Source organism: Orbicella faveolata, unplaced genomic scaffold (assembly GCF_042242905.1).
Source record: "Orbicella faveolata isolate gen_17 unplaced genomic scaffold, um_ofav_v1 contig_12, whole genome shotgun sequence".
In the NCBI taxonomy this organism is placed as follows: domain Eukaryota; kingdom Metazoa; phylum Cnidaria; class Anthozoa; order Scleractinia; family Merulinidae; genus Orbicella; species Orbicella faveolata.
The window spans coordinates 14,671,621-14,697,500 of NW_028301539.1; the positions used below are offsets into that span (position 1 = coordinate 14,671,621).

Genomic DNA, 25,880 nt, shown 5'->3' on the forward strand with positions numbered 1-25,880 from the left:
TCAGGCTCACTCTTATGGATCTGGCCTTCGGAGTATCTACAATATTCTAAACAATATTCGACCAGATAAAGACTGAGCTATCTGTCGCGACTTGAACTAATCAACAATGCAATCAAGCCCATTAATGGGCTCCTGACTACAGCTAATGAAATATAGCTGTTCCCATCGTCAACATCCCAAAGCCAAGGGATTCAAGGCCGTGTTCGTGAACATATAATATAAACTAGAAACCACGAGATAGTTTTAAGATATCCACTTTACGATGTTCAGAAACCACGAGTCCGCAGTCCGCAGTCCCCAGTCCATGCTTTATACCAACCTCGACGATTTTCAAAAGTGCAGAAGGCCCTGGGGACGCGGTTGCGGTAGCCGCGTACTCGATTCGCGTACTGTGTATGTCACAAAAATAGATACAGTCGAACCTCTTTAATACGCGGACAAAGGAGCAGATCTAACAGTGTCCTTGTTATGGGCGGGAGATGGCCGTATTATAAAGGAAGAGTACCGTCAGGGCAACGAAACGCCGTAATGTGAGACACTGGTGATGAGCGAAGGTGGTCGCTGGGACATTTGATTCTCGCTTACATGGCATGTTGAACGGACCAACTGCACTGAAGTGGGAAATACACAGTGTAAGAGTGTGAAATTAACTAAAAAATTATTTTACCTAAAGTGCTTTGCAGATTTTGTTGATAACATTGTTACCAGGGCGAAAGAGCAGGTTTATTGCCGATCATGCCCAGTGGCTTGCCCAGTGTCCTTCCGGACTAATCGGCAAATAAGCATACATGCCGGTAAATAAGCCATGTGCAAAACGTCAAAATGGAAAATAATGGTTTGAAATATTGCCACATCGAGGATGAGGATGGGGAAAAACTGGTGAGTTTATATGTGCATTAGACTCTAAACTGCAGTAGTATACAGTCATACTCTTCTTCAATGACTTCAACGCAATACAAATGGTTTTCTTTTATAGCTCAGTGGCTGCAGTTCCGGTATGAGAATAGGTCATTCAGGGTCATTTTGCATACAAGTTTAACATATTTCTTCACCAAACTTGTCATATGTACTTGTGTTGTTGTCCCAATTGTTTTGACATCAAGCTTGTATGATGACATCACAAAATAATGATGACATCAAAAATATCCTTGATATATGGTTTGTTAATTCAAGCAAAATAATATGCTGTTTGAAAGACCTTAACAAGAGGAACTCAATGCCAGAAACCATTCTTCGCCATATCAAACGTTTTGTTAGTTATGACAGGTTGAAATAAAAATTGCTACCCCCAGGGAATGTACCCAACCATACTTTTCCTCAGAAATAAAAAACTCTTGCCAAATTTTTTCAAGCACAGTTTCTAGGAAAGCCAACATTTTGCTGAACTATAAATGCTTAGTGTTTCTAAAACAATACAAAATGACAATTATTTATACAAAATTAAAGAATTGATTACGTCACATTATTATGACATTACAAACCCAGTTTTGTGGCAGCATCAGTGACGAGAGTATTTCATCCCGAGTTTTGCAATATATTTATTCTTGTCATCTGTAAAACCCCATCTGGAACATAACTGGAAGTGGTACCAAAAGATAACTCCGACTTGGAAATATTTCACAAGGGGAGGGGAACTTCTTTCCTTGGCAAACTCATTTCAGACTTATTAAAATAATGATATCTCAGCTAATTTTTGTGATATGGAGAAAAGGTTTGCAGCACTCAGCTTGTCTAGATACTGATTACCTTTGCATACAGGCTAAAAAGTTTGGAGATTAGTAAACTGAAATCATGAGTTTTATACATCATCTATAGAAGGGGTGCACAGAATAAGGCCCTGACTGACTGTTGATATAACATCAAACTGTCTTCTTGTTTCACAAGGGAATACAAGGTAATCTGAAAGGGGAATTTAGCAATTTATTTGAAGTCGCTTTTTTTCAGGCACCCCTTCAATTGTGACATCATTCTCTGTAATTTTCTGTCACCTTTAATGTCAAAATGGTTGGATCAATATCCAATACCTCACTCTCGACTCAACTCTAATTCAACTACTTTATTGCAGACTATTTACAGTGTTTGCATTAGTTAGTATTGTAGCATGTGTAAAATAAAGAGAAACATTTGTAATATATGGTTAGGGAAAAGACTAAAGAAATATGTGTGTGGTTACCAGAGTAGCCATTGGCTTTTGTGCTGGTTACCACAATTTAAGCTAAATGTGGTAGTATGAAAAGATTATTTTAGAGAATAATACATGTATTCAAAAAAGTACATATGACTAGATTTATGAAAACTGGGTCAAATACTTTGAACCAAATCACCCATATGCAGTTTGATTTCAGGACTCCCAAAAGCCTTAAAATCACTCCAACTGAGGGAAAAAAAAAAAAAAAATAGAGAGAGAGGAGCAAGAAAAGGAAGACAAGAGAGTGGAGGAAAATAAAGACTGACATTCCTTTTAATATTTATATTATCTACGAGCAGGATGTGATTTCATTAACACTGTTTTCATAAATCCAGACATATTTATGTTGTAGGGCAAAATGAAATTCAGATTAAAATGATTCTAACTTTGAGTTTGATTCTCAATTTTCTTTGTCTTCGTACCCTAATTATTCATGATCCATGAATAATTAGAGTTAAGAGACAAAAGAATTTCATTTTAAAGGCCCATTAACCGATTTATGCACGGGCTCGTGCGTGTTGCTAAGGAGGTGAAATTCCACTTCCAGTTACTTAGGTCAGCCTGAGCGCAGAAAATAAAAACAACTCAATAACTTGCAAATTCGCTTACATTTTAGATTTTTTTGTTTGTTTTTCACAAAATGCAAAGTAAAAAAAGTACAAGCAAAGACAAAATAAGAGAAAGACAGAAAAACAAGAGCAATAGAACGAGAAAAACTAACTCCATGCAGCTTTGTTTGATCATACCAAAGTGGGCTGGTAGTGTAAATTGCGTACACGCTGATAGGGTAACTTGCAATATATATAGGGCGCACTTCCGGTTTCTTTAAATGCTAAAGGAAACGTGGTTTTTCATGCAATCCAGCCTTTTTCGACGAATTTCGAGTAAAGCAAATGTTGGAAACATAGCTATGCATTCCTTTTTCGAAATCATGCTTTTCTCAGAAAATGACGAACTTTTCAATATTTTGAAATGCTCTCAAAATGTGACCTTTTAGAAATGAAGCAAAATCTATGCATAGCGTAGTGAGGATTTAAATTAAAATATTAAGTCAATGAAAAAAATCCCGATACAGTAATTTGCCTGGGAGCCTTTGCATGTTTTCAGTATTAGTCACATGACCATGGGCGTGGCCTGATGACGTCATCACCAGTGTCACTGATTATGAAAAAGTTAAAACACATTAAATAACTCTGAACTAAGTAAAAATGACAAGATTATGAGAGAATAAATTTTCCTAAGCAATGGCTTAAAAAGATCCGTTAATGGGCCCTTAACCTGAATTTCATTTTGACCTACATGTACAACGTATACATTTCATATTGTACAAAGCTGCAAGTGACTATTATCACCTATTTTTTAAGTATTTAAGAGGTGCTGCTTATACTGCTTCATTAAAGGAATTTTATCAAAAGTTTTTTAGGCTAAGGGGGACTAATTCCCAAATTTTTGATGCAGAAAATGTCAATTGTCCATATGTAGCTGATGTTTTTGGCCTATAAAAGTTTTACGTTGATATATACCTGGTGTTGTGGTGATGGATTTCTGACACTGGTTTAAGAGCAATAGAGAAAAACAGCTTGAATACTTTTTTTTATCATTTTGAATTTTATGAACAAAGAGTGCAATCTTTATCTTGTAGTTATTACATTGTATTATTATATGGTTAGCTCCGCGAGCGGGCAAGATGAAACAAATCCTGCGCCGTGATTGGCTACCCGAGTGGGCAAGATGGAGCTATCTTGCCCGCTCGGGACTACCTGCCGTGTCCTGCAAGAAAAATTTCCCCGAAATCCATATAATAAATCCTTTATTGACCAAGCTTGTTCGGTCAAGATGGCTGGATATTAGCCTCATTCTTTTTTTGCGAGTTTATGGACCTCGACTCCGTCTCGGTCCATAAACTCGCAAGAAAAAAACTTGGCCAATATCCAGCCATCTTGACCTCACACTTGGTCAATAACCCATACTTATTTATGTCAAGAACCTATTTACCGAAAGACAGCATTTCCTTTTCAGTTTCTTGTGCTTAAAAATCATCTGGAGAACTTTTTTAATTGTTCAATAAGTCAACTTTTTTATTGCTTTTGAAATCGAAATATGCTAGCCTTTGTCGGGTCCTAAGTTACCTTTATTACCACGTAGGTTCTTAAAAATCCAATTGTGATGGAAGAACCCTGAAGTCTTTCCCTTACAATTGAAAAAATAGTTGTTTCACCTGAAACTCTCAAATAACTTGACATGATTTTCAGTGTGCAAGTGATTGTGAAAGCCCTGTACTCTGGTCAGCAGATGTTTGAAAATGTCTAACAGAAAGCGAAGGAGTGATGGAGAGACTGTCCCAACCATACCTATTTATATGACTTGGAAAATATAACTTTGCAGGTTAAGAGGGATGACCATAATTTGTTTACTACCGGTAATGATTAAGCATTTGTGTGATACCTTTATTGTAGGATCATGTGACAAAGATTGGTAGTATTGATCCATCAAAGTACAAGTGATGGAAAGAGCTGAAAACTATCATCAGCCACCTTAAGGGCCCATTAACCGATTCATGCGTGTTCCTAAGGAGGTGAAATTTCATTTCCGGTCACTTGCGTCAGCCTGAGCACGGAAAATAAAAACAACTCAAAAACTTGCAAATTCACATACATTTTAGATGTTTTTCTTTGTGTTTCGCAAAATGCAGAGTAAAAAAAGTACAAGCAAAGACAAAATAAGAGAAAGACAGAAAAACATGAGCAATAGAAAGAGAAAAACTAACTCTGTGTGGCTTTGTTTGATCTTACCGAAGTGTGCTGGTAGTGTAAATTGCGCACGCGCTGATAGGGTAACTTCCAGTAGATATCGGGCGCACTTCTGGTTTCTTTAAATGCTAAAGGAAACGTGGTTTTTCATTAAATCCAGCCTTTTTCGATGAATTTCGATTAAAGCCAAGGTTGGAAACATAGCTATGCATTCCTTTTTTCGAAATCATGCTTTTCTCAGAAAATTACGAATTTTTCAATATTTTGAAATGCTCTCAAAATCTGACCTTTTAGAAATGAAACAAAATCGATGCATAGCGTAATGAGGATTTAAATTAAAATATTAAATCAATGAAAAAATCACGAGAAAGTAATTTGCCTGGGAGCCTCTGCATTTTTTCTGTATTAGTCACATGACCATGAGCGTGGCCTGATGACGTCATCACTAGTGTTACTGGTCATGAAAAAGTTGAAACACATGAAATAACTCTGAACTAACTAAAAATGAGGAGGTTAGATGAGACTAAATTTTCCTTCGCAATGGCTCGAAAAGATCGGTTAATGGGCCCTTAAAGGGTGAATACTCCAACCAGGCCACTTGGAAAAGAGTTGACCAATCAGAACGTTACTTGGGAACAAAGGACAGTGATCTTTTTCTCAAGTAAACTAATAACGTGGAAGAATTCGCATAATAGATTTCAACAAAATTGAAAACCCAACAAAGTGCGAGTTGTTGCGAACCTCTCGGGAAACTTTGCTGTTTGCTGATTGGTTAGTTTTGATCCTAAATTTTGTACGCTTTTTAACAGTTTTGATTTGATTTATAATTACAGTAATTTGCTGTCAAGAACTACATCTCTAAGAGTATATTAAACATAGAGGAGTCGATATTTATGGCAAACACATTTATGCTTTTATATCAAACAGACCATTACTTTCCGTCACTAGAAGCTCCCAGTCCATTGTTTCCAGTTTACATTTTGATTGGTTAGTTTTCTTCTAAGTGGCCTGGCTCGAGTAATCACACTGTAAAAGCAATTGCTCATATAGTCCCATTTCTTGATAACCATAGGGCTAAAAGGTGAGCTCCGATACATAAAATTTTATAGAATGTTTTCGCTGAAATTATATTTCAAATCTGTGATAATCTTCACACACGACTGGTCACACCACTGTATTTTGGGCCAATCATGAGTGTAAAGAAATTATTTACAGTAATTTATGTCCCTCCAGTGTTTGATATGAAGCCTGCCAAACTTAGATTTTGTACTGTTACCGGTATTTGCCATACTTAATTATTTTTAAGTGCCGAGCCAAACTGATTCAAATGCTGCATGTAGGTTTGGCGTGTACATGGGGCAGCATTTGGAATGGGCCTAACAAACTGTATGCTATCATTAATTGTGAGCAAAACTAACTTTGATTCGCTATGTCCACTGGTAATGTTCTAAAGCAATATTATTCATAATCTTAGCTGCACAACATTGAGTTAAAATGCTCTGGGAGGTTTGGAGAGCACTTAAAGCTAGTCAGTTGCTCTTGACTATGGCTCAAGCGACTCTTATGCTTTTTTGTGCTCTCCAAACTTTCTGTTTGCATCATGACCCTGTGCTGCATGCTAAAGTAATATCCAGTCCTCTGGCTGTGCCTAACTTCTACAGATTATGAGTTCATCAAATAAGGCTGGTTTTCACTAGCACATAGTAATTACTGCATCTCATATGTTGCTTATGCTTGTGCTTGAACAATGGTCAACATCATTTTTTAATTATAATTCATTATAGCTCTTCAATGTTTAATTAATAAAGGTTCTTTCTTTAATTTTTGTTTCTTTATATTCTACTTTTAGGTTTGTTTTGGATATTGTTGCAACCCTTGCAAGGTAGGATAAGTTTTTTTATTGTGTTTTTGTCAACTGTCATAATTATTCAGTTCAATTTTTGAGCTACAGTCAAACCTGTATTAAGCGGACCCCATGTTAAGCAGACAGCAGTGCAAGTCCCATTTTTATTTTCCCACATTTACTGTAAAAAATACCTGTATTCAACAGACACCTCTATTAAGCGGATGCAGACACCTTAAACTTGACTTTTATGGTCATTTCTATTGTCAGAAACCTGTATCAAACGGACACTGCAAAAAGAATGCATGATTTTTTTTGTCCACGTTGTCATAAATTGTGTATTTCCAGAAAATATACATACCTCCCCCACAGAAGGGATTTTTTCTAAGACCCCCCACCCCTCTGAAAATTCCAATAAAGCTTCACAGATTTCTTTTAATTTTTTGGTCTTACAGAACCCCCCACCCCCCAGGAAATTCCAATCCCTTCTGTGGGGGGAGTATGGATATTTTCTGGACCTGCACATTGGTCATTTAAGTTTGCCAACAAACTCAGCTGTCACAGAAATGCAATATTTTGTTATTCGGTTTTGTTTTTACAGAACTTTTGTGTTTTTTTTTTGATTTTGTAAACCTTCACATGATTTGATCAATATAGATACTGTTAGATACAGATACAGATACTGTTATAGATATACGATATATACGATATAGATACTGTTAAATTGCTTATCCTCATATACTTGTTGAGAATTGTTTATGGAAATACGGTATTTCAGAGTTCTTGACCGTTCACGAGAATGCTATTTGACCCTTTCAAGGTCTTTTAATACTGACGAATATTAATATGACCCTTTTAAGATGAATTCTGAGGGAACCTGTTTTCAGTGGACACCCTGTATTAAGCAGACACTAGCACGGGTCCCGAGGGTGTCTGCCTAATACAGGTTTGACTGTACAGTGTACTGGTTGTGTAGTGTATGTTGTAAGTATAAATGGTCATTGTACATGTATTGCCAGGGCAATACATGTGACACAGATTGGAGAAGACAAAGGTGCCAAAAATCTTAACTTTTCATAACTTACTGTGATATACATACTCCAGATGTGTTGTCAATGTCTTTCATATAGTCTGGTGGTGTATGAATTGTTTCAGTTTTCTTTGTTGTGATCCAATTCAACAAAAGGACTCCTCTTACACTTTACATGCATTAGTGACAAGAGATTTATATTTATATTTCAAGTGTAAAGTCTGCTGGATTTTGTATAGGCTTAATACATGAGGTCATTGTTGATTATGCTGTTACCAGTCCCTGCTCTTTCTCTTGATGTTGAACAGAATGTGTAAATCCAGCAGTGGCTGACAATGAGGCATTGTTCAAATGTTGATAAGTGCAGCCAACTGTCTAGACTGAGGGGTGGTCCGCTTCATTTAGATGAGTAACAGAAGTGCTTTCCAGTTGCTCAGTGTCTGTCCTCACACTGAGATAAAATGCCCTTTTAGACATGATCATGTGACTGACGACTTCATCACACCAAGTTTGTGGAAAAAAGATATTTCATGGCACGAGTTATTTCATGTTATGTGGTACCCTCCCAGACTTCAAACTGACAAAATTATTTGACATGCATTTTTTGAGGTGCAAAAGGATGCTGGGAAGGTTCCTATTATAAATTTAATTATTAATTACAGTACAGTAATCATGCCTTTAATCATGTGCATCATTTCATCGGCTTATGTTACATTTTGTGGTAGCTTATGGAAGCAAATTTTTTAAAGAAATAGTCATGATACATAGAAATAGATAGAAAGAGTCCCACATATGGAACAATGTCATTACATAACTTATGGAAAAATTACACAATTTTAAATGACATGGACTCCACTTTTGTAGGTCATTGTTTTCAAAGTCACAATTTGCATTCTCAAGTAAGAATGTGGTGTACCCTCAGCTATATCATTTTTTAATGAGTGATAATGTAGCTAGAATGAGTTGTAGCGGTTAGTCGAGGAAGAAATAATTCACTCGCTCAATCAGTCAATCATTTGATGGGTGGTAACCTATTTTTTGGTGGTAATTCCACTTACCAGCCAGAGGGTATTTGCCTGACAATTATAAAAAAATGGCTGCCAAAGCGATAAACTTATCTTTCATGTTTGGAGTCGAACAAGTGCCCCCAAATTAAAGACTATTTGGTGTTCAACAAAGGTGGGTGTATAATTCAATCCATTGACCGCTTTGACAGTGGCTTTCATCGGAAACTCTTATGCTCAAGAGGTGTTTTTCTTCCACAAATTATTTCAAATTTCCACACCATCTAATTTTCTTTTATAATCACATTACTTTATGGCTTGAACATTTTATTAATATCTTGTTTATAAATGCAAACCATCCGTTTGCAGCTTGCAGGAAAACAAAGTCCTGCACCAGGATTCAAACTACCAACCTCAGCCCACCAACTTCATATCACCTGGCAGGATCCTTACTGCTTTGCCGATATGCAATTTATGAATCAGTTAATATGGACAAAAACACCTATAAATTTATCAAAGTTAGGTATAAACTGCTTATTGATTGATGACCTCCATGTGCTTCAATAATTTGCACAGCAAACAAAGCAAAAAACTATGGTTTCAAATAGCAGTTGTTTTCAGCTGGAAATCACTCAATATTCTTTCCAAAGACTTGTTTTACTGGCCATGTTTTGTGTTCATGGATATTTTTAGATGCTGGACAGGTTTATCTAGACTGCCTTGTGTCCTTTGGTCAGCCCCTTCTTCTCTTACCAGCTGGAGTCCATCGCATGGCTACTCATGAAATTTCCAATAATGGCATTCTGTAGATTTGGTCAATCTATTTCCACCTGCATATTTTCACTACATAAGGACAGGCATAACAAAATAATGCCCTTCTCTGGATTTCAGCATTAATGATTGTATTTTGCTAGAAGTTTCTTTGGCAGGTTTCTTTCACAGGTCACAGGTCACAGGTCAACAAAAAATATGCCAAGACGTTATAAAACAGATACATACAAGTGCGTCCCAAGTGTAACTATAACGGCTCCTTTCCGGAAAAAAAAAAAAAAAAAACGCATAGGGAAAATTAGCTGTAGCACTGAAATAAAAAAAAATTGATCCAAAGAAAGCCAAGTTATTTCTGTTGAAAACATAAATACCTGTGACCTGTGACCTGTGACCTGTGAAAGAAACCTGCCGTCCAATATTCATCTATGCAAGAGTTTGGTTAGAGGACATTGCACTTGTATAAATGGATCTTCATTCTCCAAATGATCTTGCCTGGCTTTCCAGATACTTTTCAATGCTGCAAAGGGGCCTCTTGCCTTGCTTGTTCTGGCATTGTCCTCTGTTTCAGAGTTTCCACCTGTTGCCACTTAAGTGCCAAGATAAGTAAACTCTTTAACCTCCTCCATGCCCCTGCCGTTAATGTAACTGCACTTGCTGCCTGACTGCGTGGAGTTTGGTCTTGGTGTATTCACTTTAAGCCCATCTTCTCTGCATTCTGAGCAAGATCTTTGTTTTGCTCTGAATGTCCCTGCATTGGAAGGTAAGACCCTCATAATCAAGAAGTTTTGAGGTCTTAGTGAATGTCCACTAAATGCCTCTTTTACCTTTTTGCAGTGTTTCTTTCACAAGCCAGTCAATCCCGAGAGAGAATAAAAATGCAGAGAACACACATCCTTGCTAAGGCCAGATTTAATGTCAGTTGAAAATCCTTTGAAAGGTAGTTCCTGCAGATGATGCTGGATTAGACATCGCACTATATAGCAGTTTAATGCTACTCATAATCTTAACTGGAATACCATTACGCCTTAGTATGTAGTTGGTGTCATGGTGTATACTATCAAAGGCCTTTTCAAAGTCTATGAAATTGACACTGACATGCACAATCCATTCTTGACACTGTTCTAGAATCTAACATAAGGTGAAATTGTGACTGGAGCAAGAACTTCCTTTCCTAAACCCTGCCTTTTTCCCTATGAAGCAGTAGATCTACTGCTACAGAGTCTGATGAAGATCACTTTGCTGAAGACCTTACTTGTAACAGATAATAGGCTGATCCCCTTCAAGTTGTTACAGTTGTGAAGATTACCCTGCTTGGGTAGTTTTACAGCAATCCAGTCATCCAGTCTTTTGACAATTCTTCCTTTTCCCATATATCCTTGAAGTTTCTAGTAAGTGCTTCTACAATGGTCTTTCTTACTCTTTGTAGCATTTTGGCACTTCTACCATCTGTACCTGAGTTTTTTGTGCTTTAACACTCTTGATGGCACACACTCTTTATGTTGCCTGAGGATAGTGAGTCCATGCTGATCTAATAAGTTTCATCTTTACTGACAGGTAACAGTTTTCAACTCACACTGTTGAGGTTCTATACTCAAGGTCAAGAAGTAGCCTTGCTTACAAAATTGTCTACACCTGCATGGTTCACCTGGTGAAGGGTTAATTAGCCAATCACTCATTGCATGTGCACAGTCCGAAGACTTGATTTCTCATTGATTTAGAAATTCTTTCCCCAGGGAAACCTTGTTTTTTCCAAGTTAAAATGGCTTCACCTAACTGTGGCTAATTTGAACTTCAGTGACCTCAGATAACCCAGCAATGAGGAAGTAGAGTTTTGGACTGTGCACATGCAGAGTATGATCACTTAATTAACCTTTTGTCAGATAAAGTGCAGATGTAGAATATAATGATGTTTTCTTATGGTCTTATTTGGTTGATAAAGAAAACATTACATATCTGAAACCAAATTGCTGTTAGTAGTACATACATGTAACAGCATATGTACTCACAAAACCAGGAAGTTTAGCATTAACACCTGTTGACTGAAACTGCCAGAAATTTTTTGCTCTTCAAACTCATTGATCTGGAAAATGTACCACCTTGATTTTCGTGGGTGTGTGTCTCGCTAAAGTTATGAAGGGAAATTTCACATTTAGTTGGGGTGCTGTAGGAAAACAGATGGCAACTGGTACATTTAACATAATTCGTAGTGGACAAAAACTTTAACAACTCTCCTGAAAATGTGCACAAAAAAGTGTGTACATACCTGTAGCTTGTGGATAACAGCATTATAAAGGTTTAAATTCAGCAATAGCATGTCGTAAGGTTTATTGTATTTTTTCCCTGTCTTCCAGACCATCTTTTATTACCTACTGGCCTGCTGCACTGGAGGAATTGTTTTCCTAGTCTCCTATTGGCGTCCAGACTGGGCACTCAAGATCAAGTGTTCTCCTTGCTCTTTGAATAAGGCTACACATATGCTCTTGAAGGCTAGTAACAAAAAAACCTAATGTGATCTGATTTGGGAATAAAATTCATCAACAGATATCCCTAAAACAGCTTCAAAAGAATGGAAATTGAACAAATGTTCATCATTGAACAGTTTCTCACACTGTTTAGATATTTTATTGAAGTACATGTTCAGTTGTAGATGTATTCATGATAAGAAATGTAAAGGTTCAAATGGTACATGGATCAGAAAATTCTGATAGATTCTTTATGAGACATACTACATGTAGCTAATTTCAGAGCTTTACATGTTATGGTAGTATTTGATTAACTGCTGTTCAGAGTTTCCATTTTTAAACAATTATTGTTAATAAGCATTTGATTACAAAATGAAAACCAGCAGATTAAAATTAAATGGTTGTAGTCCATCAGATTCAGGTACCCTGCACCTATGAGGTCTTCTTGGTAGGAGAGTTTTTCATGTCCTTTCTCTGAATTTCAAGCCTTTTCGTGTAATAATCTTGGAAGTGCGCACATTGCTGTTCAAATTTCAACACAAGTCATAACCTATCAATTATATTGTAACATTCTTTTGCCTTTGTGTCTCCATTTCAAAACCATGTTACCTGTCAGAATTTCACCAAAACAGGCAGGTCAATCATAACAGGAGGTTCTTGAATCCTTAAAACCGATAGACTGTTGGCATGGGAGCAGTTTTTCACATACATCTTCTAAAATGAAAATAGGGTCTGAGGGAATAGTTATTAATGGTCATTTTTGGCAAGACATCCCAAATTTTTGTTAAAGCTTGAACAATTTGTCAATTGGATACGTATTTACAGTAATTGCATGTATAACAATTACAGAGTTCTGTTGCGATTAAGTTCTTGAGTAAGAGCATGTTCAGTTAAACATTGTGTTTCTAAATAAAATAATTATGGACCTATATAAGTCTGCTATTTTATTTTTTTGCAGACTTGTTATGGAGATTGGTTTGTGGAAGAAGTCATCAATTTGGACAGAGTAAGGTAATTAAAGTACCCAATCCATTCAAACCTTGATCAAAATAATTAAAGCCGTTTAAAAGAGTGTGTTTCTGTCAAAGGCCTGTGGGTTTATAGTTGCCCCTGAGAATTTTATATTAATAATAACAATAACAACAACAACAACAACAACAACAACAACACCAGCACCAGCACCAGCACCAGCACCAGCACCAGCACCAGCACCAGCACCAGCACCAGCACCAATGCTAATGCTAATACTAATAACAATATTCTTAAAACCAAATCTATTACCTAGCCTGGGCTCAATGGCTAATTTAAATGCTACTTTTTTAGAACATAAAATTTCAGAGGGAAACTATCAGTCAACAGGCCCAAGACATAAACACTCTATTGTTTTTATTATTCACCACTAAAATGTTTCTGCTGTGGCAGGCGTAAAAACTGATAACAGCATGGATTACTTTTTCTTTTTCTTCCTCGTTCTTTCTTTGTCAATTAAAATAATGTATTATGTAAGACCAAAGAATACTTTGGAAGTGTTTTGTAAATGTATGTTTGTCCAGTTAGATTAATCGGTAGCCTTGATAACCAAATTAAGTACCAGATGTTACACTATTTTCTGGCTGCCATATATATTGGTGGACCATGGAGGTACCATATTATGGTGGCTCCTTACTGGGCTCTGTAAATTTATACAAAGCATTTTGACAAATGTCTAAAATCTGGAATAGCACACAGATTTAAAACTTGGAGAAGTGTCCTCTTTTTCTCCTTTAATATTGGATTTTCTTGATTTTATCTACTGGATGGTTTTTGTTTTAATTTTTTTATTGCATGATAGTGATAAATATCCTTCCCTTTTGTTGACAAAAATTAATGGGCTGTCAATACGTACATTCTTTATTGTTGCCTCCCCAATGGGGCTTTTCAGGAACAGTGACTTACACTAATTACAATAACATTAAAAGATACAATGAAATGAATAGAAGTATTCAGACAGTTATAAATATATTAAATGTAGATTGATATTTGGAGTCAGACTAATTCAAACACACTTATTTGCTACTCCGAGTTTCATGCTACATGTACTTGTGAAGCAGTCATTAGGCAACTGCCAAAAAACCTGGTTACATTCTAAAATATACATATTTCATAATACAGTGAAACCTGTATTAAGTGGACACCCTTGGGACCCTCATTAGTGTCCGCTTAATACAGGGTGTCCGCTCTAAGCCGGTTCTAACATATTGTGCAGTAGTAGTTAATTATTACCCCTTTTGTAACGCAGTGTAACACAGTATACGATCAAAAACTGCTCATAACACAATGTTCAGTCAGTCAATGAATCAGTCTGGAATAATCTACATAGTATAGTTAATCATATGGTTTCAAGTTCAATTTGGAATTAACTTGCAGGAGTGAGTGTTTTAAAAAGCTGAAATTGTATGAGCTGCTTCAGCAAGTGCAATTTCAGCTTTTTAAAAAACTCACAAGTGGAAATTTCTTCCAAATTGAGCGAGTAAAAACTGTATGATTACTTTTTAATAAATATAAACATGAAAAAATTCACATGGAGGAAGTGCCAGAAGATCTTTTCTTGGAGCCACTTTCCCTCATTCGAGAAAACTTTTTCCAAAGTTTCCACACAAAATCTTTGTTACCATTTTACGCGATATCATAGGCTTAGAAAATTTCTTATTTTTTATCAGCCAATCATAATCCAGAATTACAATGTGTAATTTGCACTAGTGTTACATTTTTTGCACTGGTGTTACAATTGAATGGCACTGCTCTCAGCCAATCAGAATCGAATAATTTTTTGAAGTATATTATTAGCTTTGAAAGGATATTGCTAAACAGTGTTAAGGAGTCTGAGCTGAGCTTTTAGAAGCAGGAAGCCCTTGAAGTGTCCACTTAGTGCAGGTTTTGTGCAGCAAAATGGCTTAATATTGGTGTCCGTGTCTGCTTAAGGTGGCTCAAAACAGTTTCCAGCAGTTAGATTTTGATGGGTCGTTATAACCACTCTTTATCAGTTGATGCTATAATCATGGTGTCAAAAAACTGCCCAATCATTGGTGAACACGTTGTTATCATTTTCGTGGCACAATGGGTTGCGTCTTACCATGCTTATGAAAATTTGATAATATAAAAAATTTCCCTGTGCTGTTTTTGAATTATAAACCCCTAAAGCTTTAATTAAGGGTGTTTTTAGCATGTCATACCATTGCTATGGTAACCTATTGCATCACAAAAATGATAATATTGTGTTCACCAATGATTGGGAAGTTTTTTGATACCATGATTGTAGCCTCAAGTGATAAAGAGTGGTTATAACAACCCATCAAAATCTAAGTGTTGGAATCTGTTTTGAGCCACCTTAACAGAGGTGTCCGCTGAATGCAGATTTATTTTACCGTAAATGTAGGACGAAAATTTTGGGACTCAAGCTGATGTCCACTTAATAGAGAGTGTCCGCTTAATATGGGGTCTGCTTAATACAGGTTTCACTGTAGGGAACAATGCCTTCTGTTGAGATGTGATTAGATGATGGAAGTGCTAAATGGTTTTGTAAATAAATTAAAATTAAGCAGTCATGATATTTAACAGATATTTCTTAGAGTGTGTACAGACTTTTCTATGATTAAGTGTTGCCATTTCTGGTTTACGATGTACATGTATGCATTTTTCCCATAAACACAGATTACATTTTTTTGTTGATATTTGATTATTTTGATTGTTTCGCAGATTTTGGTATTTTTGTCTTATTTTATTTGGTTTTCACCATAATTTACAATGCCATATTGGTCAGTATCGTTTCCATTTAAAGCTGAGATTCAATGGTAAAACTATTGACAGATAAGTTCTTAAATATATCTTTGTACAGAGCCATCATGTTTGGTGATCTCCCATTTTGTTTTGAGTATTAAAACAACTGAAGAAGCATTGCCTTCTGCTCTTGATGTAATAGCTCATCATGGCTATTTCCTGGCATCAGAAGTAAACTAAAAACTTGGAAACGTGGTGTTAAGTGGCATCTAATGACAGGTTATGCTGTGGAAAGGCGACAACCCAAAAGAAATCTGCGCTGATCCAAGCAACACATTGAGCGGATGTTTACAGGGCCACTCAAATCAAACGCAGAAGTGGAGAAGTGCAGCTATTTGATCATCTGTGTTGAAGGAAGGGATATCGTCAACATGACTTTTGTGATCTGACCTCTCTGACTTTGACCAAAAGAAAAAAGAAAAGTACTTTGAATGTTTGAGAGTCACGGAAGCCCTAAAGCAAATTCCACAGTCAACTTCAAGACTCGTCAAAAACACCATAGGGAAATTCATCATAGCATTATGAATTCTAGCCCTAGACTGCAATTTGAAAGACCCAGACTAAATGATAAGAGACTGAATAGTCTTTTAGATCTACATCCTAAGACATCATACCAGCTAAATCACTAAAAGTCAGTTATGAGATAAAAGTTAATCTCAATCATCCTGGGTAAGGCTCTACAGACAGGGCCATACACACTGAACAGAGAAAGATGGGCAGATGATACCCAACACCAAAACCACCTGTGGTCATTTAAGTATGCTATACAGACACAACACCCCCACACCAGCAGTGATGCACGCATAAAGGACAAGACTCCAAAGCAAGCAAAGGATGCCATCCCGATAAGAGACCAGCAAGATCTGATGATGCTATACCCTGAGTATTTTAATGGCTCCAGGAAGTTTCAAGGAGGTTGTCATAATTATTACAATAATTATTGACCTCAAAATTCTGCCAGTAATTCATCCAGCACAAGGCATGCCAATCTACCACAAGGAGGACATCAAGAACAAATTAGATGATAAATTATGGTCAAGAGTGGCATCATCACAACAAATTGAGAAAGATAACCTGCACCATGGGTTAACAGTCTAGTCTTCTGACAGAGACAAAATGGGTGGTCGAGACTCTGCCCACATGTAGATCCCAAAGATGTCAAGGTAGGCATTTGAAGAGAACGCCGTGTTACCCCCAAGTAAAGAGGCCATGTCATGTTCCATGTCCACTCTGGAAGAGATCCTACCCAAGTTGACTGGAGCTACAGTCTCCTCCAGTGTTGATGCAAAGTGGACTACAGTAAACTTCTGAAAGTGATGACCCTCATTACCTTTGGAATTAGCAGCCTTTGGGGCTCGTTACTTTCGGGGGGGGGGGGTCAATTTGGGGAACAAAAAATGGTATATAAAGTTGGTACAAATGAGCTCTTTTTATGAAATAGAAAACCGAAAATTTGTAAAAACAGTACTTAAAAACAAAACAATTCTTCGTTCCAGTCTAAATCTGTGATTGCCACTTAAACGCTAGCCAAACGTGAGTGAATAATGGCGTGAACTTGTGAATTAGTGTTTTAGGCTTTTTTAAATATTTTTATTTTCATCAAAACTTAAGTATATGAATAGTGTTTTTTTAAAAATATTCTCAAACTCATGAATAAATCATCAATGCTTACAGAGTGTCATTGTGTAGGTAGGCTATTGCAATTTTTACAGAAGTTATTTTGGGCTAAAAACTTAAGGAACAACAGAATTTCTGAATTTTTTTACCATATACATGTAAGATTCAAGTTTTATTTCATAATAATCATTATTCTTATGACAATGCGTTGTTTATGAATACAAATGTGATCTGTGCAACGTAGATTATGTGGGCTATACATGCCGACACCTATTTCAATGCATTAATGAGCCTAAGCATTTTGTCATTGGTAAACACCTGCAGGACATACACAATCTGAGGAACAAAGATCTCTGTGTCCAATTTACAATCCTCAAGAAATGCCGTCGGAAACTGGATTGTTTAAGTTATGAAATGCTCTTCATCAAAAATAAAAAAACCAACACTAAACACTCAGTCTGACTCCATTAAAGAAAAACTTTTTATTTGACAGTTCAAGTGCACCACGCTTGGAATTTTTATTTTTATTCATCGATTATTTTTATCTCTTAATCATATGCACTGAGACCTTCACAGGTACATTCATTATATAATGAATTCATGTAATTTATTTTATTTGAATTTGAGAATGATGGCATGGAGCCATTGAAATGTCATTCTTCAATATCGCTGCTTTTTATTCTCAATAATAATTATTATTATTATGATTTACCTTTACATGTGTACATAGCCACTTAACGCTTGTAAATGCTTACAGTATATAATATAATTATGTAAGAAAGCTATTGAAATTGTTTTACAGAAATTATTTTAGGGAAAAAACTTAAGGAACAAAAGAATTTCTGAATTTTTTACCAGCTACATGTAAGATTCAAGTTTGTATGAAAAAGTACTCAATTAAGTTTGTTATTATTATCATTATTATTATTATTATTATTATTATTATTAAAAATCAAATGTTGTTTGAGTTGAAATTTCACAAGACATCTTTCAGACCAAAATTGACCAAACATTTGAAAGGTGCAAAAGCATGACAGGAATTGTAGATGAGCCCAACTGCAACAATCATGGTGTTCTCAAATGATGACAAGATCCAGGCCTGATACTAAATTCTTTCTGAAGCAGGAGATTTTATAGCTTGCAAGCAGGCTCACCTTTGGGTCACGCGTGCGAGTGGCAAAAAGCAAAGTGATCTGGTGGTAAAGAGTCTGGTGAAGAGGCACCAAGAAAGTGAGCCTGCCTTGATCTCTGTAATTTTTTCATTCCTGCTTTGCCTGAGTGAAGTGAAATACCATCGGTCAAAAAGCAAGAAAGGCGAGAAAACTGTCAATCTATTATGTTTGACGAGGAGCGATTAGATCCCCATGGAGTCGGTTATTAATCGCACGTTCTCACAATAAAAAATAAGTCGTCCACATTTGGAGTCAGAGGAAGAGTTGAGTGCACATATTACTGATGTTTTAACAAAGTTCCAGTCTATTTCTGGTTAAATTTCAAACTAAAGAGGCAGCAGGAAATAGCAGTTGAAAATATGTTAATGAATCAAGACTTGCTTGTTGTGTTGCTGACTGCATATAGGAAGAGTTAAATTTTACAAACGTATGTGATTGCAAGCACCTAACAAAACAACACAAAGGTGTTTGTCCATTTACCAGCATCATCAAAGCCCAGAATTTCAAAGCAAGATCACTTGGAATCAAGTGTGTGTCCTTGCTAGACATAAACTTTGACGGTTTTTCTTTGGCAGAACTTTATCAACAATGGATGTCATGCCCGCATGTTGTCATGAAAAAGATTTACAATTTTCCCGTGAAATCTGAGCTGCCAAAGTTTTTACTTCTGGTGGAAATTAGCGGGCTTATTTTTTCTGTATTTTCTGGGGTGGAAATGAAAAATTTGCAGAGATTAGAGCAGGCTCACTTTCATGTCTTGCAGCGTTACCGTTTGATTTTGCGCTAGCGGCTGCACAACGCGCGCTTGTGCTCTGGTCTGGTTGGATCTGGCAAACTACATGTGTCCATTCATCCCAAATCTAAGCGCACTTACAGCCCCACTGAAAGTTGCCAAATTGACTGGAGCCCAGCTAACCCCTCTTCTGAACTGGCTTTCCAGTGTCCAAGACCCTCCTTCTGCCTGGATTTCCAGTAATTTTCTAGATGTAAATTTCTTGAACCTTCACACATGCTTACAAGCAAAAAACGTTCTTCCAAGCTGAAAACAAATTGAGGCCCTCAACCCTCACCCCCACCTGCCTGGATTTTCATGGTAGCATACCATCCATCAGGGGTGTGTGGACGTTTTCTGTAATAACCCAATAATTGATTTTGCAGTTATATATATACTGTCTGTGAGGACAATTTTAACCATGCATTCAAGAAAGAAAATTAATAGGGCATCAAACGGGTGTGCCCAGACTTCATGAAAATGGCACTGTTAAAGGTATTTATCTCTCTCCCAGGAAGAGAGAGAAGAGGGAAGAGATGTTGATTAAAAAAATTTGTCTGTTTTTTATAACACTCTCCTTTTTTTACTGTTCAACCTATAGATCACCTTCCAATCCAAGACTGTCACTCTCATTTGATGAAAGTGGTAATTGCTGTGATGAAGCTGAGGTTAGTACATTTACGTAATTATGTAAAGTAATGTTATGCAGATGGCCATGTACATGTAGGTTAACCGAGTTACATGTATAAAGTAAATGGAAAAACTATGTGACTGTTGTGCATGTGGGTGCTTGTTTCTGTTTCTCTTTTCTTTTATTTTTTTGGGTGTGTATTTTCCTTTTTTTCCCTTGTTTTAATGAAAAGGTTGCAAATTGTGCTTGGGTCTGTTTCTGTGCTAGCTGCGCTTCTCTGCTCTATTGATTAGGGTGCAGATAATCATGAATGGGCAGGAGTGCTCTGTACTTGTGCTTTGTCAGCAATTCTGCTGGACTTAGTTGACCCGGTCTGATTAAGTGTGGATCAGTAGATTAGTATTAAAGGATCAGAACCTGACTCTTTTGCCTTTTCCATGATGTTCTTTGCCATTTTGACCATGGCTTTGATGAAACCATTCGTTTGAAGGTACCTTGGGCTTGAGTGTTACACCTGGAGCCTCAAATGCTCCGAACTCTCCAGCTACAAATTGAGCTCCTTTGTCTGTGTGCACTACTGCTGGAATCCCATATTCTGCAAAGTTTGTCTTGAGGAGACCAATCACGTGACCTGTGGCTGTAAGAAATTTACTGATATAACTAGATAGTGGTAAGAAGGATTAGGCTAAGAAGGATATTCAATTATATTGAATCTGAGCTTGACCCATGGCATGCAAGGTGCAGCATGCGACACAAGGGGTTCCTTCTGTTGAGCTGGCTTGTGTTTCTCACAAATGTCATATGCTTTTACTGCATTTTTGATGTCATCCGAGATTCCTGGCCAAAACACTGTTCTGTGTGCGCTTAGTAGGCTGAGTTTTCTTTTCTCCCGAGTGCCCTGCATGAAAATCTCTCTGATATTGTGCTGGGACGTGGGAATCACTAAACGATGAGCTTTGAATATCAGTACACCTTTGATTGCTTGGTGATAGAAGCGCAGAAGGCACAATTCAGCAGACATGGCATACCCGAAGTGATCTGAGGTGACGGGGGTCGGCAGTTTGGTTCTAAGGACTTTATAAGATTCTGCAAAGAATATGGTAGTACCCACCTCAGTGCCAATGGTGAGGTCAAAAGAGCAGTACAGACAGTAAAGTGGGGCTTGACTTTCAGGAAAAGACCTTGTGGCCAGTTGGCCCCTAAGTTTTCAGATTTAGTCGCCAGCACAAGTAGTTCAGTGAAAAGCGTGAAAAGTTAGTCGCTAGTGAAAAAAATCCAGTTTCATTGGTGAACCCAGTGGTTGCAACATCCAGCTTGAATAAGTGCCCTCCCTTGAGCTACCAAAAGTAAATTAGCGCCCGGGATGCTAAATTGAATTATTATGGTATGAACAAATTTGCGTACAGTGCTTTGCAGTTTCAAAAAACACTGTCCTCTCTGCTGCTAGGTTGAATCTCTTATTACCATTTTCAACTCGTTATTGATTCTAGGACATTATTTATGACTCTAGAACATTTAGAATTTGCCTCAGTCAGGTTTTGTTTTGTTTGTTTTATATGAGAAGAGAGATAAGGTGTTTTTGACCGATACAGGCCAGTGATATGTGCTTGTATTGCATGTCTACAAGGTTGCAGTAATAGAAAACATGGCTCCTGTATGTTACACCGTCTGTGTGTCCTACAACTGGTGCGATAATGCGCAAGCTGCATAATCTTTCTATGTCATCTCTATAGGCCTCTTTCTTCTTTTCCAGTGCTGCCCTGGGTGGGGGGTGTTGTAAGGGTTGAGCATAAAGTTTGAGTTCAATGTGGGGCAGTTACTGACAGTGTTTCGACCAGAGCGCGCCATTGCGGGAATCCCGTGTTGCAATCAGAGATGGCCCCCAGAAAAACGAAAAAAGGGCCAATTTGGCCCCTTCCTTTTACAAGACTGCGGGCTTAACACAGGCATAATATTTTAAAAGCCATCCCAGGACTCGCAGTTGTGATTGATACGGTCGCCAATGCAACTAACATTTCATCCTTGCCGACCAAAAATTCTGGTTTAGTCGCCATAATACGGGATAATGGCGACTACATTTCTCTGTGTTGACGATCAATAACGGTTATTTGTCACACATTATGTCCTTCTAGAAAATCATATTGAAAGATCTTTGCTTTTAAAACATTCAACATAAGAAAAGAAGTCAACCCGTCCTGTTGCTTTGGTGTGCTGATTCTCTCACATCGGAAAACTTCCAAATGGCTGATCATGTTCAAAATCGCCCTATAATGCATTGCAAACCCTTGATCATTGACTACGTCATGTATGCCTAAGGATTGTTCTCTTGTAATGCACGGATCGTTCAGACTAGCAACTTTATTGTGTAGAAACACTTCAAAAAGCACTTACTATTAAATTTTATCATAGATCCTAATAAACTGCTTTATTTTCCTTGGTACCCTAATGCATTTTCTCTTTCTGTAGCTTTTAATTTATTGGCCCCTTTCCTAAAAAAATAGGCCCCTAAAAAAGATCTTCAGCAGCCACTTTGGCCCTCAAGTAAAATTTTCTGGCTGAAACACTGAAGTTACTAATGCCTTCAAACACATCTTTAAATTCTGATAAGACATACTCCTTTGTAGCAGACAAACAGTGTCTTTTTCCATTCACAATAACTACATCATTCATAACTAAATCTAAGTTTGGATGTAGAGCATTCACACTTATATGGAAATTTGTGAAACATTTGGTAAGGTGGCTTGTATACCACTGGTAAGTCGATGAAACCAGCTCGTTGCACCGTTTTTCTACCTGGGATTAGATATCTCTGATTGTCTGTTACCTGACAGGTTGCCATCTGTAGCTGCATACTGCTGATGTGAATGTTAACTGCACAGGCCCCCAGATTTGTTTAACTACATGTATTCATGTTCACTCTCTTTTTTTTTTCTGCTAAGTTCATTGCTATGTCTTTTTATGGGCCCCTACCAAATTTTCACAATTCAGATTTTTTTACATTTCAGGTTTATTGGTGTGTATGTAAACACCATGAATGTTTTTTTTTTTGTATGACAGAATGATTTTTTCATTTTCAGAGGCTGCTCTCCAATTCACAATGTTGGGTGAGTGATAAGAATTCTCAAGTGCGTACAAAACCATAAATTATTTAATTATTTGTTGAAAATTCCCCAAGAATTTGTAGAGATTCACTGAGCCTGATTTAAATGACATTGGTGTTACTGTAGTTTCCAGAGATGAATATTGTGAACTCTAAATAGATGAACTAAAACATGGCAAAATTTAGAAAGCAACAGGCAAGTGCTTACTTGCAAACATGTAAGCACATACAGTGCTGTACTTGCAAATAAATTTATAAACCAATTTAAGGCTGGAAATGCATAAACACTGACTTTAAACAACATAATCACTAGGTACCTCTGGCTCTTCTATGGCTTCACGAGCAATTGTACATGTAGCAAGTGTCTACATGTATACACGTAATGTGTAGCTCCAGTCTGAGGAAAGTAACAACTAGATCTGACATAGTTCAGTGACTGTTGATTTACACGAAACCATTTTCTCGTGTTTCAGTTACCTTGAAAGCCATTTCTTGAAAACACTTTGGTCCAAGGTTGTTGCAACATGCTTCCATAAATAATGTTCCAAAATGTTTCAAATGTGCCATGCCTTAAAGTTCTATAACTGCCTCTTGCAAGAATCATAGTGGTGATAATCTGAGTTTCTCAGCTATATCATATTCTTAAAAAATATTATATTAGATATTAATATTATATTATATTAGTGGTTATTTTATGATTTTTCTAAATGGCATTCTTGTTTTCATTTGGTTACTCTTTGATTTGATGGTCAACTCGTTCCCAAAGGAATTGGTAACTGATTAGAAGTTGGTTGGGAAATATAAATCTAAGTCATGTATTTCAACTACATGTACATGTATCATTATGTCAACTGTATGAGATAAGTAGTTAAGGGGGTGCTTATAAGCTCAAAATTACCATTTTTCATTTGATGAGGGGTTTGTATGAGTAAAAAGTAGGACAAAAGTGGATGGGTTAATAAATTCAAGGTGGTGGCAGCAGATGGCTGGAATATGGAAGAGAATGGGTGGAGAAATGGGACAACAAAAGCTGTGCATGTACAGTGAATTGACTTTTCACATGGGGTGTTGTAAAAACAAAATAAAAGTAAATTTTGGCATTGTGATTGAGGTGTAAAGAGATCAATGGTGAAACTGGTGAACATGTATTGAACATTATGAAAGTTTGGGGACTAAAAAAGATTGTCAACCATGACGTCATGGTAGACATGGTTCTGTCCAAAGAAGATATGCGACAAATGATCTCTTGGGCAAGAAAGTAGAAGCTGGGCCAATTTTTTTTACATTGCACGAGACAATGGTTTCAATCTACATTCTTACATTGTAAATAAGTACTCCTAGCAAAATAGGTCTGTAATGCGTACATGTGGGCTTATGCTTAGTTTTATTCCATTTGGCTGGGGTTTGTTTTTAAATGTAAGTATCTGGGAGTTGAATTGCTACAAGTGAGGAGGCAATCACTGGAAAGATAAAGATGTCTACAGATTTTTTTGGATTTCTGGTATCAACATAGACAAGTTGTAGCAATTTTTAAGTGGGAAACTCATAGGCAGATTCAGCAGAGGGGCCGAGGGGAGGAGCTGAGGAGGCCACAGCCCCCCTTTTTTCTTGTATTTTCAAAATGTTTTTGTATGACCCCAACCCTTCTAACCGTCCTTTGAGTGTTGTTATAATTATACAATCAGGTTTCAATTTTATTCAATTTTGCAGCTTTCTTTATTTAAAATATATTTTGTGTTAACAATTATAATATATTATCAAATATTCAAACAAACATAACCCAAAAATTAAAATTCGCGCTAATTGTTAACGCCAAATGTAACATACGTTTCTTTCGGTTTGAAATGATGAGGATCACTGGACACGAATATTGTCACGCTGTGTTCCTTGCTACACTGCTGAAGAGTGAAATATTTTTCTGAAGTTTTCGAGGAAAGCAGAGAAGACACTGTTTACATTTCATCGTGAACCAGGTGAGTATGTTACTTATTTGACCTAGTTAAACGTAATGGGTTTTTTTTTTAGATCTGTATCTGTCTGTTAGCAGGCAATGTTTGAGCTCTGCCTTGGAGACTTTGTTTGGTGATCATCTGCCCCAGCAAAAAGGCAAATGAAGTAAAAAATATTAAACTTTAGCTTATATTAAAGCACTCAATGTAATGATTTGTCGCAAAAGGTTTTGCATAAAATGATTTATAATCCTGAGTTAATTTCTCGATAGAAAATTCTTACAGAAATGATTAGAATCATTACAGCAATAACAGTTTGCTGATGATGTTTCAAAAATGGATCAGTTGTTTCTACTTGTGCCAGGTGAAAGTGAGTTTTAAAGAGCAAGCTTGATTATCATTCGGTGTTTTTATGATAAGTAACGTTTCCCTCCTAGAATGTTTCACTGTAGGACTCAGCCGTTTGTTACAGGGTTCCACACTAGATGTTATTTAGGCAACAAGCATGTTGACGTTGTGAAGGAACAGCTGAAAGGTATGTGCAAGAATGCTAAAACAGTATTTGCAAGTTCTGTGTATGAAAAGATCAAGAAGATGGCTAAGAAGGCAAACATCAAGGTAAGCATCCATCGAACTTCTGGTAGGCAGACATTAAGAAACAACATCAATGCCAGGACACCAGTCGCCTACTTTCGATTGGCAATAGTTCTTCCCTTCCTTGACAACTTGTTGGAGCAAATAAATACCCGCTTTAATGGACTATCAGAAGTGGCAT

At 36.9% G+C, this 25,880-nt stretch overlaps 2 protein-coding genes across 4 annotated transcripts in view; both read left to right on the top strand.

The window, feature by feature from the left end:
- Nucleotides 1-556: 556 nt before the first annotated feature.
- The window catches only part of LOC110040455 (polyamine-transporting ATPase 13A3-like), a 188,958-nt gene continuing 163,634 nt past the window's right edge, over nucleotides 557-25,880 (top strand). The window contains exons 1-7 of one of the 3 annotated variants that reach the window (XM_020745692.2): nucleotides 813-879; nucleotides 4,441-4,607; nucleotides 6,788-6,820; nucleotides 11,938-12,072; nucleotides 13,007-13,059; nucleotides 20,027-20,093; nucleotides 23,134-23,160. In XM_020745692.2, the coding sequence (XP_020601351.2) occupies nucleotides 4,584-4,607; nucleotides 6,788-6,820; nucleotides 11,938-12,072; nucleotides 13,007-13,059; nucleotides 20,027-20,093; nucleotides 23,134-23,160 (339 nt within the window). In that variant the 5' untranslated portion in view covers nucleotides 813-879; nucleotides 4,441-4,583. The other 2 variants (XM_020745691.2, XM_089282495.1) reach the window with 2 other exon arrangements.
- LOC149116807 (52 kDa repressor of the inhibitor of the protein kinase-like) overlaps nucleotides 25,136-25,880 on the top strand; it is a 2,180-nt gene continuing 1,435 nt past the window's right edge. The window contains exon 1 of the mRNA XM_089282506.1: nucleotides 25,136-25,880. This exon is cut by the window's right edge and continues 139 nt beyond it. Within this exon, the coding sequence (XP_089138632.1) occupies nucleotides 25,544-25,880 (337 nt within the window). The 5' untranslated portion in view covers nucleotides 25,136-25,543.